The sequence below is a fragment of the Vigna unguiculata genome, chromosome 7 (genome assembly GCF_037176805.1).
Source record: "Vigna unguiculata cultivar grain cowpea cultivar isolate G323 ecotype 2 chromosome 7, ASM3717680v1, whole genome shotgun sequence".
Taxonomy (NCBI): Eukaryota; Viridiplantae; Streptophyta; class Magnoliopsida; order Fabales; family Fabaceae; genus Vigna; species Vigna unguiculata.
The window spans coordinates 40,588,936-40,606,903 of NC_140798.1; the positions used below are offsets into that span (position 1 = coordinate 40,588,936).

General features: G+C 34.5%; 2 protein-coding genes across 2 annotated transcripts; one reads left to right on the plus strand and one right to left on the minus strand.

The window, feature by feature from the left end:
* Positions 1–3,291: 3,291 nt before the first annotated feature.
* LOC114189606 (transducin family protein / WD-40 repeat family protein) lies at positions 3,292–8,245 on the minus strand. Its single transcript, XM_028078218.2, has 11 exons — positions 8,086–8,245; positions 7,671–7,844; positions 7,422–7,466; positions 7,057–7,176; positions 6,764–6,909; positions 6,481–6,628; positions 6,298–6,381; positions 5,777–5,892; positions 4,824–4,888; positions 3,867–3,957; positions 3,292–3,756 (listed from the first exon to the last, which is right to left on the minus strand). The coding sequence occupies exons 2-11, from the start codon at positions 7,798–7,800 to the stop codon at positions 3,532–3,534; spliced, it is 1,170 nt and encodes a 389-aa protein (XP_027934019.1). The 5' UTR covers positions 7,801–7,844; positions 8,086–8,245; the 3' UTR covers positions 3,292–3,531.
* Positions 8,246–11,478: 3,233 nt separating this feature from the next.
* On the plus strand, positions 11,479–17,343 carry LOC114191402 (uncharacterized). The gene is made up of 3 exons (XM_085676057.1): positions 11,479–16,720; positions 17,052–17,105; positions 17,288–17,343. The coding sequence occupies exons 1-3, from the start codon at positions 11,479–11,481 to the stop codon at positions 17,341–17,343; spliced, it is 5,352 nt and encodes a 1,783-aa protein (XP_085532183.1).
* Positions 17,344–17,968: the final 625 nt, after the last annotated feature.

A 17,968-nucleotide genomic window follows, 5' to 3' on the forward strand; every position in this document is an offset into this window, starting at 1 on the left:
TTTAAGTAATAGATTACTAGATTTTTCAAGTTATATATTAATCATCTTACATTTTTATCTAAACTTCCAACTCACTTTTTAAATAAGTTTATTTACATTGGAATACCTCCTTTTAAGCACAAGTATTTGAGTAGTATTCAATCTTTTTAAAGTTGAGGGATTTTCACTGCTTTATTGTTATACTTTCTTTGAGAAAAGACACACGAAAGATTCAACACAAATAATATGTGCAAATTCATATAAGAGATCAAAATATCATTTACAACAAAAAAAACTTAAACAATAAATTCTTGAACATATATGTTAATTATTTTATTTATTTTTACCTAATATAAAACATCGTCTTTAATTCTTAATATTTAGTATGAACATATATTACAATAATAACAATAAGAATGAGTTAGTAACCAAGTCACTTTGATTATCCGTAAAAATCTTATTTCGACTATAATTAATAATATATAAATAAATATAAATCTCTCATTTTAAACAAATTTTGTGAAGTTATATTAAATTTAAAATTTATTTGTTAATCGTTAGCGACTAAAATTAATATTAAAACAATAATTATTATTCATTAATATGTTAATATGTTGTAATTTGATTTGATTTTTATTTTACTCTCAAATCCAGCAAAAATAGACTCTAAAAAAATTATGATCTATCTAAATAAACAAAAATGTCTCCAAATAAACTGCACTGTTTGTGGAGGTGAAGAATGAGCGGAGAATTTAATTGTTACTACAAGCATCATTGGGCATTTGACGAAACTTTCCAGACATAAATGTTGGTTAGTTAAATGTCAACATTGTTATCTTGTATAGGAAAGTGAAAGTTGCAAGTTGGAAATTTTCTTTTGTTGTATTGAGTTGGACACAAATAACATAATATATGCAAGTTGTCAATAAATTAAGACACAAAATGCTAATTTCATGGCACATTGCCCTCCATTTGGGAAATTAAGGATGTTTTCAAACTCTCTATTGCTCTATCTGCGTTCATCGTCCTCTGCATTGTCACTATCATTTCGTTTGTGACAACCCACAAACAAATTAGGTTTAAATTTTTATGAATGTTTCTTATTTGACCCTAAAATGAAAAAAAAAAAAAAGGAATGCAGAGAATCAAAATGTCTAACCTAACTTTTTTTAGAGGTTAAAAACTTTTGAAGAGTTGAAAACCAGAATTTTGAAGTTAAAATTAACTGTGATTTCAAACTTGAAATTCTTTTCAGAAAGCATTATCAGATAGAGATTATAAACTTTAAGTGTGGTTAGATCTGAATCCAAATTAGTCTCAGAAATATTTTAAAATATGAAGCTTCAACGATACCATGAGATTCTATCCAAAAATTGAAGTCAAACTCTAAACAGTGGTTAAAAAAATCTCTAAATGAAATTGAGTTTGACACGTTATTTTTCTCTTAGAAAAAAAATATAAACTAAAATAATCTGAATTAAGTGGTGTATTAACGCGTTAAATTTTCACACAGGGCCTAAGAAAGAAGTTAGATAAGGCAACAAACTTGATTTACAAGATGGAAAGAAGTCATTTTCTTTGGACACAAGATATGAGATTCTATCCATAAAGCTTAATGTTTAAATTGTTGTCATTTTCAAACAAAATATAAATAAATTACAGAACAGTATATGAAATTATCAGGGCCAAATTGATTACTGTTCATTTTAAAAAAATCATTTAAAAAAAAGAAAAACAAAAAAGCACCTGTTTGATGTTTTTTCTTTTTCTTTTTTGTTTCCAAACTTTAAAACAATTTTCAAACATGTTTTTTAAAAGCCGTTAAACGAGAACAACGTAAGTTTTTGTAATGAACTGATAAATAATCTATTCTGTTCTTTCATTCTCAGTGTATATTTATATATAAATAGATTTTTAAATAAGTAACTCCAGATATATTTAAAATTTCATATTTGTGTGTCGAAAATAATTTAAGATAATCTATTTTGTCTGAATTTTCTGAAAACGACAACTTTTTATATTAAAATTTAAAAATAAATTTATAAGTATTTATAGTGAATGGTTTTAAATTTGAAATAAACAATCACTTGAAATGAAAAAAAAAGGTAATTGAAGTTTAAATAGTTATAACTGTTAATCAGACTCTTTAATTCTTTAAGCAAATTCTTTGGCAATAGAAAAAAAAAATTATGATATTATTTTCATGAATACTATCAAACAAATGAGAAGAGAGTTATAAACATCATTTTTTAATAAAAGAGACTATTAATCATTGATTATAATTTATACCAAACATATCCTGAAAAAAAAGAAACCATGACAATACTCTAGTATTTGTAATATATGAGTCTTAAGCAGAATTTTAAGTTATTAAAAAAATTCTATTAAATGTACGCTGATATGATACACTGAGAGTCTTAATAAGACTTGTATCTTAAAGATAAATAAAAGTTAATTCTACTATTAATTAATTTTTTAATCTGTTAAAGATTAAAGTACAAATTCACGATTCTCTTAAAACTGTAAAATTTGTAAGAGACTTTTAAAAATGATATGATTAGAATAAACTCACTACTAAAAAAATTAGAATGTTTTTGCATTGGAGGTGTTGTAAAGATATTTGATGTTATCAGGATATTCCCAACCGCTATAGGCAAGGAATAATACATGGAATTTATTCATTGAAACATCAACTATTACTTTATTAAGACGGTGATTAGTGGAATTTTCGTTTTTTTTTTCTCATGACAAGGTAAAATGGGAATAACTTGCTAGCAAAAGTAACTTCAAGATAACTCATTTCGCTTCGACACACGTCAGACCTGGAAAAATGGATGAAATAGTGGGAAGAGAGAAAACTTTTCCTGATGATAGTGGAGAAATAGTGGGAATTTGGCTCTCTTTTCTTTGAAAATACGTCCTTATAATCATGTCATCAAACGTTATTTTATTTCTTTATTTTTCTTACAAAATCTATACATTTATTTTACGACATTATTTTGAAAAATAAAGCTTACTGATTACGCACAGCTAATGCAAAAAGCTTTTACACCATCAAGTAGGGCTGCTATTAATAATGGGCATCTAACAACATTCATTGGGCTTTAGCAGAATTAGGACTACTAATAGAAAAATATCCTTTCAAATTTGGCCCTTCTTTAATTTCTGAACCGCGTATAAATTATTGGCAATGTGATTTGATAAGATGCCGAAGCATCTTTTACAAGATTCATTTTTTGTTTTTCAGTCCATGTTAGCTTGTAAATGTGAAAATCCCTAAAAAAACATGAACATATAGTAAATAACACACAATTTATGAATGAACATCAAAGCCAATAAATATGAAAACGATGTAAAACAATCCAATCTTTTGTTATAAAATTGTCCGGGTCCAGGAAAATTTTATGTTACTACAGTTTTCACTTTCGGCATAAAAATAACAATCTGGCTTCTGTATAGTAACACCACACCTCCAAGCCATGGACATAACATAAAGATTTTGCTTTGATGATTGACAACTTCAATCCTACGCAATGCTACAACAGGGATTGGTTACCGAAAATTTTCAACCTCGAAAGCACAAGCAGTTCCATCAAGTGAGGCCGAAACAAGGTAATCCCGATTAGCAGACACAGAAAGAGACTGAATGGCATCAGAATGTCCCTTTAATGTTTTTACACATTCACCAGACCGGCTATCCCACAATCTCACCTTACCATCCACACAACCAGTAGCTACATATGATGCACCGAGCCATGCCAAACATGTCACTCCATCCTGTCCCACAAGGCAAAGTTAACTTTAAAGCACGAGATATAAGCCAGTGTATGGTGCAGACAGACCAATCTAGTCTCTGAATGCATAAATAAAGCAAGATTACAACAAACCTCGTGTTCACAGGTGGCTCGGGGTATTAAATGCTCTATATCCCAGATGATCAATTTTTTATCCATGCCTCCAACTGCGGCCCAGGAATCACTATCATACAATTTCAAGGAACAAAGTTATTGATGACTTGTAGCAAATTTAAGAGAACAAACTATTCAAAATTCCATATGTATAAACTATTCATATTTGAGCAAGGTTTGGATCATTTTGCTCTCTATTATTCCTCGTGAATAACTACAATTATTTCTTGAATCGGTGTTTGTCACCGAGTAACTTCTAGTTCAGCTATAATAAGTTTAATAACAATTCATGAGGCCATGACACTCAGTTTTCACTCATTTTAATAAACAAACCCTATTATACTATGCCTGTCATTCTGTTATCAACAAGGGCACGTTTGTTTTACAGTATCATAGTGTTCCCAATAATCATATTCCTTGGAATATTATACCCAGGAATGATATTCCTATAATCATGTCTGGTTGATATTTAATAATTTAAAAAAGAAGTAAAATTAAATTGAAACATATAAACATAAAACGAAGATAGAAAAGAGAGAACGATGTAGTGATAATAGGTAGTTATTGTGGCGATAACTTCCATCCCATGGCATACCCACTCCCTTCCCACGGGGCATACGCAGTCTAAAATGTGAAGGGGTCATTTTCTTGGATATAATGTTATCAGAGAATACATTTTCTTAATCATCTCACAAAAGCAGGAATATTTATTCTCGTCTTCACGTTCCCAGGAACGAAAACGATGACGTTAAACAAACACTCCACAAGACTAAAGACTTTTGGCTGTAACATTGCATTTGTGGACCTATATCATCATCATCATCATTGTTTTCATCCCTTTCAGAAAACCTCTCCGTCCATTAAAATTTCTATTGTACACATGCAAGATTGCACATATAGATAGAATATGAGCAGTCTCTTAATCGTAATACATACCTTGGTGAAAACCCTACACATTCGATGGAATCTGAATGAGGAGCAAGGGCATTATTATCAACAACCTGTCAAACATAAACATGTTTCTTAGAGACAAAATGGGAAGGTAATAAAATCTGTAGAATGCAGATACAAACAGACAATTGCACGGCATAAAGTGGTGAAAGTGAAGGAATTTGCTGTCATAAAACAGGACAAGATAGGCTACAGTATTAAGGACAAAATTCTTAGAAAACTTTGGTTCATCCATGAAACACAAAAATAGTAAAATTGAAGACCTCCTTAAGAGTCTAGCTAGGTTACATACAGACTGCCAACCTGAATTAACTAATTACTCAATTTCCAAACACAAGTCCACCAAGTAACTATTATCCGTGTACATTTGGGCATGACAAAGATATACCAATTTGACCAATGTATATTGAAGAAAGGATGGCAGCTGCTTTGAAGTTAACGTCGAATTAAGCATCAGACCACTCTTGCCATTGTGAACTTTAAATTAAACATAGGTACAATATAGTCCGAAAGTAGTCTTGCTAATCGCTCCATGATCTGATTCCCATACATGTTCACATGCTTGTTCCCTTTAGCCCTTGACAGGAAAGAGGAAATTACAAGACAACAGTAGTCCAACAAAAATTGTTCTTCAGTCAAATCTTTATAACTGACATTGGAGGCTATTATTCTTTGAATAACTACCAAGATATTTAGCATCAATCAGTTCATTAGATGATTTTACCTCAAATTTCTTTTAAGCAACTATTGTCTCTGACATTTTCAGTAAGATATATAACTTGAAGTCATAAGACAAATTTTAGAAACATTATCAATAGTGAAGACACAGCCAAAGGCTTCTTAGAATAATGAGACATACCCGAGGCAAAGACACGAGACAAGACAAATAGACTAAAGAAAACAGTGCAGTGAATATCAAATGCAACGAAAAGACATACTCTTCCTGTGGTAATATTCACAATATGAACAGATCCATCCTTAGAACCAGAAAGTGCGAGAGTTGAAGTTGAATTTATTGTCAAGCATGTTAACCCCTCGGTATGATATGGATGGCCTAGAAAGCAAACTCTAGCAGGTTATAAAAAGAAAATAGAAGAAAAAAAAGGAAAAAAGAAAGTTTGCAGATGAAAGAAAAATTATTAGATTTTTGTGAAACTATCATGACATGATATCTATCAAGTTTCATATCTTGAATGGTGTCCCTACTTCATATAAGAAAAATAGATAAAATATGCATGTGAAGCAAGCTGCTTTTAATTGATTTTAAAAATTGCTCAAACTACATACTATCCTTTTTTTTCTAGTGGAAAATTCAAGGATATGTTTTCAAAATAAAATAACTACAAAGAGTTGTAATACCACAAACTATTTAGACGGGAGGCATGAATAATCGGCAATATGTACTACCGGGACATAGAAAGAAAACACAATAAACACAAATAAAGAGCAATTTACATACCCCGCACAACATGAGTGCTTTCTGCACTTTTTGGATTCCATATTCTCAAGGTTGCATCGTTAGATCCAGTACATATTATTTTCCCTAAGGTATCAAGTAAAAATAAACAGAAGCGTGTAAAATTATATGGCACAAATAACAACAATTAACAAAAAATGCACTAAGATGAAGAGAAATACTTACCATCAGGAGTAAAATCACCACAGCTTACACTATCACCATGACCAATAAATGTATTAAGTAAGGCAGCATTATCAGTATTCCACATCCAAATGGTAAAATCCTCAGAACCAGCTAAGAGTATATGTCCTCTTGGATGCCAACTAAGCCACTGAAAAGTTTCATGACATCTAACTTAGCAACTATTTAAAACAAGGAAAAACAAGAAAAATAATGACATTTCCAGTTGATATGTTCTTTTACTAATAACTACAAAATAACACCTTGTTTTGACTATCAATCTCACCTCAATGCCCCCTCCAGGACCTTCAAGTTTTTTACCTTCCAAATTTCCTGATACATCCCAGACTTTAATGATTCCATCTAAGCTTCCTGATGCCAAACGCTGTCCATCATAGCTAAAAGCTAAACTAGATACAGATTCTTCATGACCTGCACAAATTTAATAATAACAAAAGTCATTTGGATGTTCAATAAATTGCAAGTAACATATCTTGACTTTACCAATTATTGTGCAACAGCACTAGTCCTAAATGGAAACATATCAATCCATGAGTAAACCTGGAGTCATGCAAATACCTTGAAGCTCAAAAGCCCAATCTCCTTGGCCAATCTTCCAGAGAAATCCTCTGTCATCTCCACCCCCAGTAGCCACTAGGGCTGCATCAGTTGGGCTGGAGGCAACTGAGTACAACTCCCCTATATAAGAATTCAACAAAACAAAGAAAATACCATAAATTCCCTGGTAATACATTGCATACATAAAATACACCACTTCAGAATTTGAAAAAGGGAAAATAGTAATGATAACAATGATAATATATTGTCAATAAAACATTAGCAGAACGTCTACTTAGAATCCAGAATTTGATCTCAATCTAATTAAGTCTCAGCAGAATCAGGATACCTATGCATAAACACAAACAAAAAGGTACAAAACTTACCAGTATGAGCGGTGAATTTGTGCACAAAATCACCATCCTCGTCCTCTGAAATGGTTCAAAAGAATATCATTATCAAATATATCATCGCATAGAAAAACAATACTTCTAAATTCTGACACAATGAAGGTATAACAAATTAATAACAGTTGAAAATTTTCACATAATAGAGAAATAATACACAAGACATGCCACATAAAACCCTACTAATATTGAAATTAAGGATCAGAAGGTTTTACAGAAATTCCCTACCAAGTTCAGAATCATCATCAGCGTCAGGAAGATCTTCATTATCCATTTCAACTTCATGGATAATGTCAGTCTCGTCAATGAAAGATGGTCCGTTATCGTCTTCATCATCATAAAGAGGTGGAGAACTCATTGTGTTTGCTCAATTGTCAATGAAATATTTTCAATACTCAAAAGCTGAGAAAAATTAATCATTATCATATACCTTCTTTCTTTATCCAATCAAAACCAAATGCAAAAAGTACCTTTAAGGTTTAAACTTGTGAATAATCAATAAGTACGGACGATTAATATGTATACATCATAGAAGTCAAAAGTAAAGGTGAATTTTAGAACTTAGGCTAATGTAAATGATATGCAACGATATGCAACTGATAAAGAATAATGGAATTTAAAAGAGAAAGCTAAGTGAAATTACCGGAAGAAAAGGGATAAAGAGAAGTGAATCTTTGATGAGGACTTCACTTGTGGTTTCCGTACAGTTACTTGCTTCTCTCACTTATGTTCCTCTCTTCTACAGCGACAATGGAGGGTGCAAAGTGGAAGACACGAAAACGGGTTCTGAGGCTAGGAGTAGGACTGTCAAAACGACCCGACCCGCGCCCGTTTGACCGCTCACTTCGTCACACTTTATTAACGGACTGGACCGACCCGGCCTATTTACAAACGTACCAATCTAATTCGGACCGCTTAAGAAAAAGCCGACCACAAGGTTGTTCTACCTGAACCCCCATTATTATTAACTACACCTTAATATTAATGAAAAAAGACTAAAATATTAACATTATAACTCTATCACAGTTAAATAGGGATGAGAACAAATATATAAGGAAGGAACATATAACTGGATGATAGAATGGATCAGTCCAACCCAGCCGGTCCGCAAAGTTGGAAAATAGAACCCATCCGGCAACACGGCAAGCTGGCGTAATGTTTTTTTCTTTTTGCACTGATTTTTTACTTAATTGATAGATACTGACCCATTTTGGTTTTTTTTTTTCTATCTTGTTGTGTTAGTAAATGGACTAATCCAGGTCGAGTATAACTTTTTTTTTTCTGCACTCTTTTGTTATTAAATGGATCCAATTTTTCTGTCTGTACTCTTTTGTTCCTCCTCTCAGCAAGTTATACTCCAAAGGATTATGATATATTTTCATTATTACTGAGTTTTGAAAAATATTTTTGAATATTTTATATTTCTTAAAAAGTAGTGATATGATGTTAAAATTCAGTTAAAATTTTATCATTTGAAAACTAAAATTTATGAGTCATAGTAAGATTTCACTGTCTCTTTAAGATTGTTAGACAACTCAACATAATTGTTAAGAGAACTTTTTTTCTCATGTATTTAATTATTCTTCACAAGTCTAACCTACTTGAATTTAGTTATGTATTAAATAAATAAATAAATAATCTGTAATTCAAAGTAAATAACACGTAACATATTCAAATCTAATAACTTTTATTCACAAAATCAACTACGTACTGTTGTTATTTTTTTTATTGCTGTTTACGAACTAAGTACTTAACGACTTTTTAAATTAAAAATACTTATTCATATATATATATATATATATATATATATATATATATATATATATATATATAAATAATTCTTAATTCAAAAGTACTGATTATATATACAAATACCGGTAATTCAAATATTTTGTTAACTTAATAAATCATACAAAATTAATAGGATAAAAAAATAACCAAGTCTAAAAAAATATCGGTGAGAGATAGACAAAGTCTTATATTTTAAGTATTTTTTTCAACCACCAAATATTTACTTACGTAAACTTTATGTACAAAACCCATAATTAATATATATATATATATATATATATATATATATATATATATATATATATATATATATATTTCTAATTATAATAATTTGAGGTAAGTATATGTTAAATAATACAGTGCAATGAAAAATCATAAATTCATATTATAATCACCGTTTTAAACTGACATATTAATTATTAAATATAAATTTCACATTTACATCATTAAATAATATTTATTTTATAATTGTAAAATTCGGTATAACTACAAATCTATTTATAATTAATATTATTTTATTATGTATTACAATAAAATATTTGATATAATTATAAACTTATTTATAACTAATATTCTAATATATATTTCAATAAAATTTATTAATTATTTATTTCTATTATAAAATATGTATTTAAATATTATATCAATCACTATTAGTAATTATAATATTTAAATACAATTATAAAAGTAAATTATTCATTCTAATATATTATTAATATTAATTTTTTAATTAAATTTCAGAAAACAAAATAAAGAGACATTCTATGGATTCGAGTCTTAAGCCAGTTAATAGAAAAATACTCAAATATTAATATTATATTTAGAATGATTATAATGGACTATCTGATCTTCTTCATTATGGGTTGACTATCTAGTCAACTAAACTAACTTGACGCATTTATTAATAAGAAAAATACATTTGAACACAATTCAACCCATAACAGATGAGTTAATTAATTAATTAATTTACTAACTCACTTAATTAATATATATATATATATATATATATATATATATATATATATATATATATATATATATATATATATATATATATATATTGGTAATTGTAATTAAAATTAAGATCTAAATAAATTTTAAGACTAAATATAAAATTATTATTTAACATGAAATCATTAAAATCATTCTGATCACTTATCTAAATATAAGATTAAAGCGTTGATTTTAACTAAAAGATTAAAATCTTGATTTGATAAATCCACTGCGTCTTTATTTCATAAAGCATCTTGAATTAAACCCTCGACATGTTATCAATTTTGTTCTGAATTCAGATTTTACAATTGAAATTTGGAAAAGAAAAAAAAAACAGGAACATTCCAAAAGTCTAAACCAAATATTTTCTTTATCCCAATCTACTATAAAAAAATGTTAATAATATGGAAAGACTGAGTAACAAATAATTAAATTAATTTGATAATAGTGGTGATGGATTATTTTAGTAATTGAATAAAGATATAACCTGTATCAAGTAACTGTGCAGAAAAAGTACAAAAACTATTTTAGAAGAATATTATATAGAAACATTATTTATTCAAAACTCTTCGTAGAACGTCTATAAATCAACGGTCAAACGAGAGCAGTAAACAAATAGGCGCAAGTAAATAGGTCTCACCCTGAGAGAGGGTGAACGTGATACTTTGGTAAGCATTAAGTAAATTGTCCTGACCAGAGGAAGTCGGTTTAAGGTTGAGAGGAGGAGGGGGTGTTGTCTCGGCAGGGTGCCGAGTGTGGATACTGTATTAGGGGGAGTTGGAGTCAAACCGAGGGTATTTAGTCTCGGTATGATGGTGAGGGAGAATGCATTGATCAGTTTTATATCTGGCGATGTTTTTGGGTTAGTAGGGTGGTTATTATATTTTAAATATTTTATTTTGGGTGTAGAAGATGGAAGATAATTTCGTTTATGAGAGAAGTGGTTATTTTTAGGAAATATTTTAGAATTAGATAATGGGTGCTCTTTTAGTTATTATTTGGTGAATCTTGGGGATCAATATTTTGTAACTGATTATGATATAAATAAGAAAGTTACTCCCATGGTCAAGGGACAGAGTTTTTTGGCCTAAGCAAGTCATAAAAACTTTCTTTTTGTTTTGGTGAAGAATTATCTCGTATTTTTCTGAACCAGAACATTGGCGCCCACCGTGGGGCTCGGTAAAACTCGATCCTTACCCCATCAAGATAAGAAACAGTGAAAGAAAAAGAAGAGGGAGAGACGAATTGGAGGATGAATCGAGGCAGAGGAGCGACGCGTGAAGGGCCGCGTGAAGGGCCTACTAGGCAACAGATAATGCAGAGCATACTGGAGCTACAACGGCAGAATGAGGAGATCAGAATGAAGGCGGAGGCTGATCAGGCTCAGCTTGAAAAAGAGAGAGAGGAAGCTCGCAAGAAGGCAGAAGAAGATTTACAGGTGTTAAGGGAAGAAGCTTTGGGAGAAAGAGAGAGGTTGCGAAAAAATGCAGAAGAAACGCATCAACGATTGGAGGAAGCACTTCGACAGCAAGAACAGTTACGGAAGGCGAACGAAGATATGCAAAGCCGATTGGAGACTACTAGGGCTGGTTTCAGCTATCCATGTCGGTTGAATCCCGATGTGAGTGATGCCAGTCCTCTGGTAGATGCGATTATGAACGAGCCGATCCCGCAGAATTTCGTGATTCCCAAAATCACACCTTTCACAGGGAATTCTGATCCTGAATTACATTTAAAAGCGTTCCAGGCTCGGATGATGATATCAGGTGGTAATGATGCTATACGTTGCAAAATGTTTGTGGGTACGCTGACCGAAATTGCCCTTGAATGGTTTAACACTATACCGAATTTGTCTATCAGTTCATTCAATGATTTCAAACGTCTTTTCCTGGAGAGATTCTCAGCAAATAGAGCCAAACCAGTGGAGATGGCAGACATGTTTGATATAAGGCAAACCGCCGAAGAGACGTTAAAACAATTCCTTAATCGATTCACCAATATCAGTATGAGGCTGATAGACCCTAACGAGGGTTTGCTCGTAAAAGCCTTTGTGAAAGGACTTCGAGCCAGCTCGTTCGGTGAGTCCTTGTACAGATATCCACCGAAGAGCCTTACAGAGATTAGACAAAGGGCAGCTGTGGAAATAGAGACTGAGGAGGCCATGCGCCACAAAAAGGCAGGAGACAAAAGACCAGTGGCTCATTCCAAGAGTGAAAGAGATATGAGAGCTTATCGGAGAGAAAGAACTCCTCCTAAAATGAAGTCAGATCGACGTTTAATCCCTTATGTGGCACAACGAAGAACCGAGTATCCGCAAGTGCGGAAAATACCTAATCTCAAGGTGCCACTGGCCCAAATCTTGGAGGATGTAGAGATAGCAAAACATTTGCGCTATCCTGACGTCGCGGGGAGAGCACTCGGCAGTAGATTGGATGCTTGGTGTGAGTTTCATCAAACCAGAGGTCATGACACCAACTCGTGTTATGGTTTGCATTATCAACTTTCCGTTTTAGCAAACAGGGGACTTCTGGAAAAATTCTTGAAGTCGGGTGCCGATGAGAAATCATCTGAGATTCGCACGGTTCCCGATGTGCATGAAACACCCATTTTGGGGGATTTCAATACGATAGCAGGGGGTTTTGCGGGAGGAGGCCAAACCAGCTCGGCTAGGAAACGATATATAAGGAGTGTCATGACTGCGGCCATGGTGGACAAGCCGAGGCAAGCTCCGGACATAACATTTTCAAATGATGATTTAAAAGGGGTAATCCCACATGAAGATGACCCCATAGTCGTGTCGGTGATTATGATGGGAAGGAATGTCCACAGGGTACTAATTGATCAAGGAAGTTCTGCCGACGTGATGTTTTGGAGTACTTTCATAGGGTTACAAATACCGATGGATCAATTAAAGCCATTTGACGGAGTGCTTGTCGGTTTCTCTGGAGATCAAGTTGAGGTTAAAGGGTATGTTGATCTTAGAACAACCTTTAGAGACAAAGAAGATGCCAAAACCATATTTATACGTTACATAGTAGTCAATGCTCCTTCATCATATAATTTGTTGTTGGGAAGGCCTTCTCTCAATAAGTTAAAGGCTGTAGTGTCAACAATACATTTGAAGATGAAGTTTCCTTCTGAGGAGGGGAAAGTACTCACTTTAGCTGTAAACCAGGAGACCGCTCGTAAATGTTACGAAGACAGTCTGAGGTTAAGGAGGAAAGTAGCATACTCAGTAAGCACAACTGAAGTAGTACCGGATCCCGAGTTGGATCCAAGGTTGGTGCACCCTGAAAGAAGGCCTCAGCCTGTGGGAGAGGTGAAGGAGGTGCTTATAGAAGGGAAGAAGTTGAGAATTGGGGGCGATCTGAGTCTGGAGCAAGAACAACAGCTTATCCAAGTGCTGAGGAAGAATCTTTCTTCATTCGCTTGGAGTGTGACTGATATGTCGGGGATTGATCCCAATTTTCTATGCCACAAGCTTAATATTAACCCGTTGGCTAAACCTAAAGTTCAGAAGCGTAGGCGGTTGAGTGGAGACCGTGCTCAGGCGGCAACCGAGGAGATACATAAATTGTTAGAGGCGGCCCATATTCGAGAGATACAGTATCCAACCTGGTTAGCAAATGTGGTGATGGTGAAGAAGTCTAACGGAAAGTGGAGGATGTGTGTAGATTTCACGGACTTGAACAATGCCTGTCCAAAGGATTCGTATCCTTTGCCTAATATAGATGCCCTAGTTGATAGTGCATCGGGCTGTGCTTTGCTAAGCTTCTTAGATGCTTATTCGGGCTATAATCAAATCAAGATGCATTCGTCGGATGAAGATAAGACGGCGTTTATGGGAGGTGCAGCAAATTATTGTTATCGAGTAATGCCGTTTGGGTTAAAAAATGCGGGAGCTACTTATCAAAGGCTGATGGATCGAATCTTAGCACCCATGTTGGGAAGAAATGTTCATGCGTATGTGGACGACATGGTGGTCACTTCGGTGGAAGAGAAGAAGCATGAGGAAGATCTGGAGGAATTGTTTGTTACAATCAGCAAATACAGGCTTAAGCTTAATCCCGAGAAGTGTGTTTTTGGGGTTAAAGCTGGAAAGTTTCTGGGTTTTCTACTCACCGAGAGGGGGATAGAAGCTAATCCCGATAAATGTGCAGCCATTATAAATATGAGGAGTCCTAGTAATGTAAAAGAAGTGCAGAGACTGACAGGAAGGATGGCGGCCTTGTCTCGTTTTCTTGCCAAAAGTGGGGATCGGGGTCTTCCTTACTTTCAATGTTTGAAGAAGAATGAACGGTTCCAATGGACTGATCGGTGTGAGGAAGCATTCCAAAAATTGAAGGAATATTTGAGCAAGCCGCCGGTGTTATGTAAACCAGAAAAAGGGGCTGAGTTGTCATTGTACATATCGGTGACCGAACATGCTGTCAGTTCGGTCTTAGTCAGAGAAAATGGTGGGGAGCAGAAACCGGTATATTTCGTAAGCAAAGTGCTCCATGGTGCAGAGGTGAGGTATCCCACTATAGAGAAAGCCGCATTGGCCGTGGTTGTGTCGGCTCGGCGTCTGAGACATTATTTTCAGAATCATAGTATCAAAGTGATGACGGATCTTCCCATTAGATACATATTACAAAAACCTGATATATCGGGCAGGTTGGTTAAATGGGCAATAGAGCTGTCGGAATATGGGATACAGTATGAATCGCGAGGACCGATCAAGGCCCAGTTTTTGGCTGATTTTGTGGTAGAATTATCCGAACCGCCTGTTAAGAATCAGGGTGTAGGAGAGATAACGTGGATATTATCGGTGGACGGGGCTTCCAATTTAAGGGGTAGCGTTGCTGGTATAGTTTTGGAAGGCCCGGAAGGGGTATTAATCGAACAATCATTGAGGTTTGCTTTCAAAGCCAGTAATAATCAAGCAGAATATGAGGCTTTGATAGCTGGTATGCTTTTGGCTAAAGAGATGGGGATTACTAGGTTGTTGGTTAAAAGTGATTCCGTACTGGTGGCAGGTCAGGTGAATGGGGAATTTCAAGCCCGCGACCCGCAGTTGTCCAAGTATTTGGAAGTTGTCCAAACTATTGCGAAGAACTTTGTTCTTCTTGAGTTCGTGCATGTTCCGAGGGAGCAGAATTCCCGAGCTGATTTGTTATCCAAGTTGGCTAGTTGTTCGAAACCGGGGCAGCATAAGTCAGTGATAAGGGAGACATTAATAGCTCCTCGGGTCGACACGCAGGAAAAGCACCAAGTGATGGAGATTGTGGCAACCGAAGAATCTTGGATGGCACCTTTAAAGAGTTATCTTGCGGATGGTAAATTACCTGAGGATTCCAATGAATCACAAAAAGTAAAAAAAAACTCAAGCAGGTATACGCTGATAGATGGTCACTTATTTAGGTATGAATATTCCAGACCTTTGATGATTTGCGTAGGAAGGAGGGAGGTAGATCGGCTCATGGCCGAGCTTCATGAGGGAATCTGTGGAAGCCATGTAGGGGGAAGAGCATTGATGCTGCGAATAATCCGAGGAGGGTTCTTTTGGCCCACTATGAAAGGTGACTGTATGGAGTATGTCAGGAAATGTGAATCATGTCAGAAACATGCCGATTGGAGTCATGCCCCGCCAGAGGTACTGCACTCTATTAATGCACCGTGGCCTTTTCACACTTGGGGAATAGATATTTTAGGTCCGTTTCCCAAGGCGATGAGGCAATTCAAGTTTTTGATCGTGACTGTAGAATATTTTACAAAATGGATTGAAGCCGAACCGGTTGCTGTCATCTCGGGTGGGCGAGTCCGAGAGTTTATTTGGAAGAATATAATATGCCGATTTGGTGTGCCACGTCGAATTATTTCAGACAATGGAACTCAGTTTGCATGTTCACAGGTGAAGCAGTTGTGCACTGAAGTCGGAACTAAACAGGTCTTCTCGTCGGTGGAGCATCCTCAGACGAATGGGCAGGCGGAAGCAGCTAATAGGGTGATATTGAGGGGATTGAAGCGAAGATTGGCGGCGGCCAAAGGAGAATGGCCAAATGAGATACCTCGAGTGCTGTGGGCTTATCATACCACTCCTCAGACGACTACTCGAGAGACTCCTTTTTCTTTGGTGTATGGAACTGATGCTATGATCCCTATTGAGGTCATGGAGAACACCGGGAAAGTAAGGTTGTTTGACGAAGAGATTTCTGAGGTTGGTTTGAAGGCAAACCTTGACGTTATAGATGAGGTTCGGGATTTGGCTCAGATTTCTAATGAGGCAATGAAGAGAAGATTAGAGAGAAGTTACAAGACTAAGGTAGTACCTCGGAAGTTCCAAGAACAAGATCTAGTATTAAGGAAAGCACAGTTAATTCAGATGGATAGCAAATTGGCGCCGAAGTGGACTGGACCCTATCGTGTTAAGCAAGTGTTGGGAGAAGGAGCTTATAAGTTGGAAACATTAGAGGGGAGGGAAATCCCGCGAACATGGAATGCAGCAAATTTACGTTTTTATTTTAGTTAAAATTTGGTTAAGTTGTTTTGCTTTTTGTGAAAACATTTATGCTTTGATTTTTAATACTACAATATTTTCGTTTCACATGTAAAATTTCGAGTTTGTACACTCGATGTTAAAATTCTGAGTTTGTACACTCGATGTTAAAATTCCGAGTTTGTACACTCGATGTTAAAATTCCGAGTTTGTACACTCGAGGTTAAAATTCCGAGTTTGTACACTCGAGGTTAAAATTCCGAGTTTGTACACTCGAGGTTAAAATTCTGAGTTTGTACACTCGAGGTTAAAAGGAGTTCTATTTTCTTTAATTTGGTGTTTTGCAGGATTAGGAGCTTGGTTTATGAACAGGACTGAGAGCTCGGTTTATAAACGAGTTGGTATTAGTTTCATTTCTGCAGGACTGAGAGCTCGGTTTATAAACGAGTTGGTATTAGTTTCATTTTGGTGTTTGCAGGATTGAGAGCTTGGTTTATGAACAGGTTTTTATTTGTTTTAGTTTGGTGTTTAATAAACTCGGTTTATAAACGAGTTAGTATTTGTTTCATTTTGGTGTTTACAGGATTAGGAGCTTGGTTTATGAACAGGACTGAGAGCTCGGTTTATGAACGAGACTGAGAGCTCGGTTTATAAACGAGTTGGTATTAGTTTCATTTTGGTGTTTGCAGGATTGAGAGCTTGGTTTATGAACAAGTTTTTATTTGTTTTAGTTTGGTGTTTAATAAACTCGGTTTATGAACGAGTTAGTATTTGTTTCATTTTGGTGTTTGCAGGATTGAGAGCTCGGTTTGTAAACGAGTTATTATTCTCTTTAGTTGGGTGTTTCCAGGATTGAGAGCTTGGTTTATAAACAGGTTCTTATTTGTTTTAGTTTGGTGTTTAACAAACTCGGTTTATGAACGAGTTAGTGTTTGTTTCATTTTGGTGTTTACAGGATTGAGAGCTCGGTTTGTAAACGAGTTATTATTTTCTTTAGCGGGGTGTTTCCAGGATTGAGAGCTTGGTTTATAAGCAGGTTCTTATTTATTTTAGTTTGGTGTTTAACAAACTTGGTTTATAAACGAGTTAGTGTTTGTTTAGCTTGGTAGGATTGAGAAGCTCGGACTATAAATGAGTTATTATTTTCTTTAGTTTGGTGTTTGCAGGATTGAGAAGTTCGGTTTATAAACGAGTTATTGTTTACTTTAGTTTGGTGTTTGTAGGGTTAAGGGTTTGATTTATAAACGAATTATTATTTGAGCGT

Coding starts and splice junctions, on each gene's coding strand:
- LOC114189606 (XM_028078218.2), bottom strand. CDS start 7,800: ATGAGTTCTCCACCTCTTTATGATGATGAAGACGATAACGGACCATCT. Junction 7,177..7,421: donor CAAATTCACCGCTCATACTG/GTAAGTTTTGTA, acceptor ATTCTTATATAG/GGGAGTTGTACTCAGTTGCC. Junction 3,757..3,866: donor GAGCCACCTGTGAACACGAG/GTTTGTTGTAAT, acceptor CTTGTGGGACAG/GATGGAGTGACATGTTTGGC.
- LOC114191402 (XM_085676057.1), top strand. CDS start 11,479: ATGAATCGAGGCAGAGGAGCGACGCGTGAAGGGCCGCGTGAAGGGCCT. Junction 16,721..17,051: donor ATGGAATGCAGCAAATTTAC/GTTTTTATTTTA, acceptor GGTGTTTTGCAG/GATTAGGAGCTTGGTTTATG. Junction 17,106..17,287: donor CTCGGTTTATAAACGAGTTG/GTATTAGTTTCA, acceptor TGGTGTTTACAG/GATTAGGAGCTTGGTTTATG.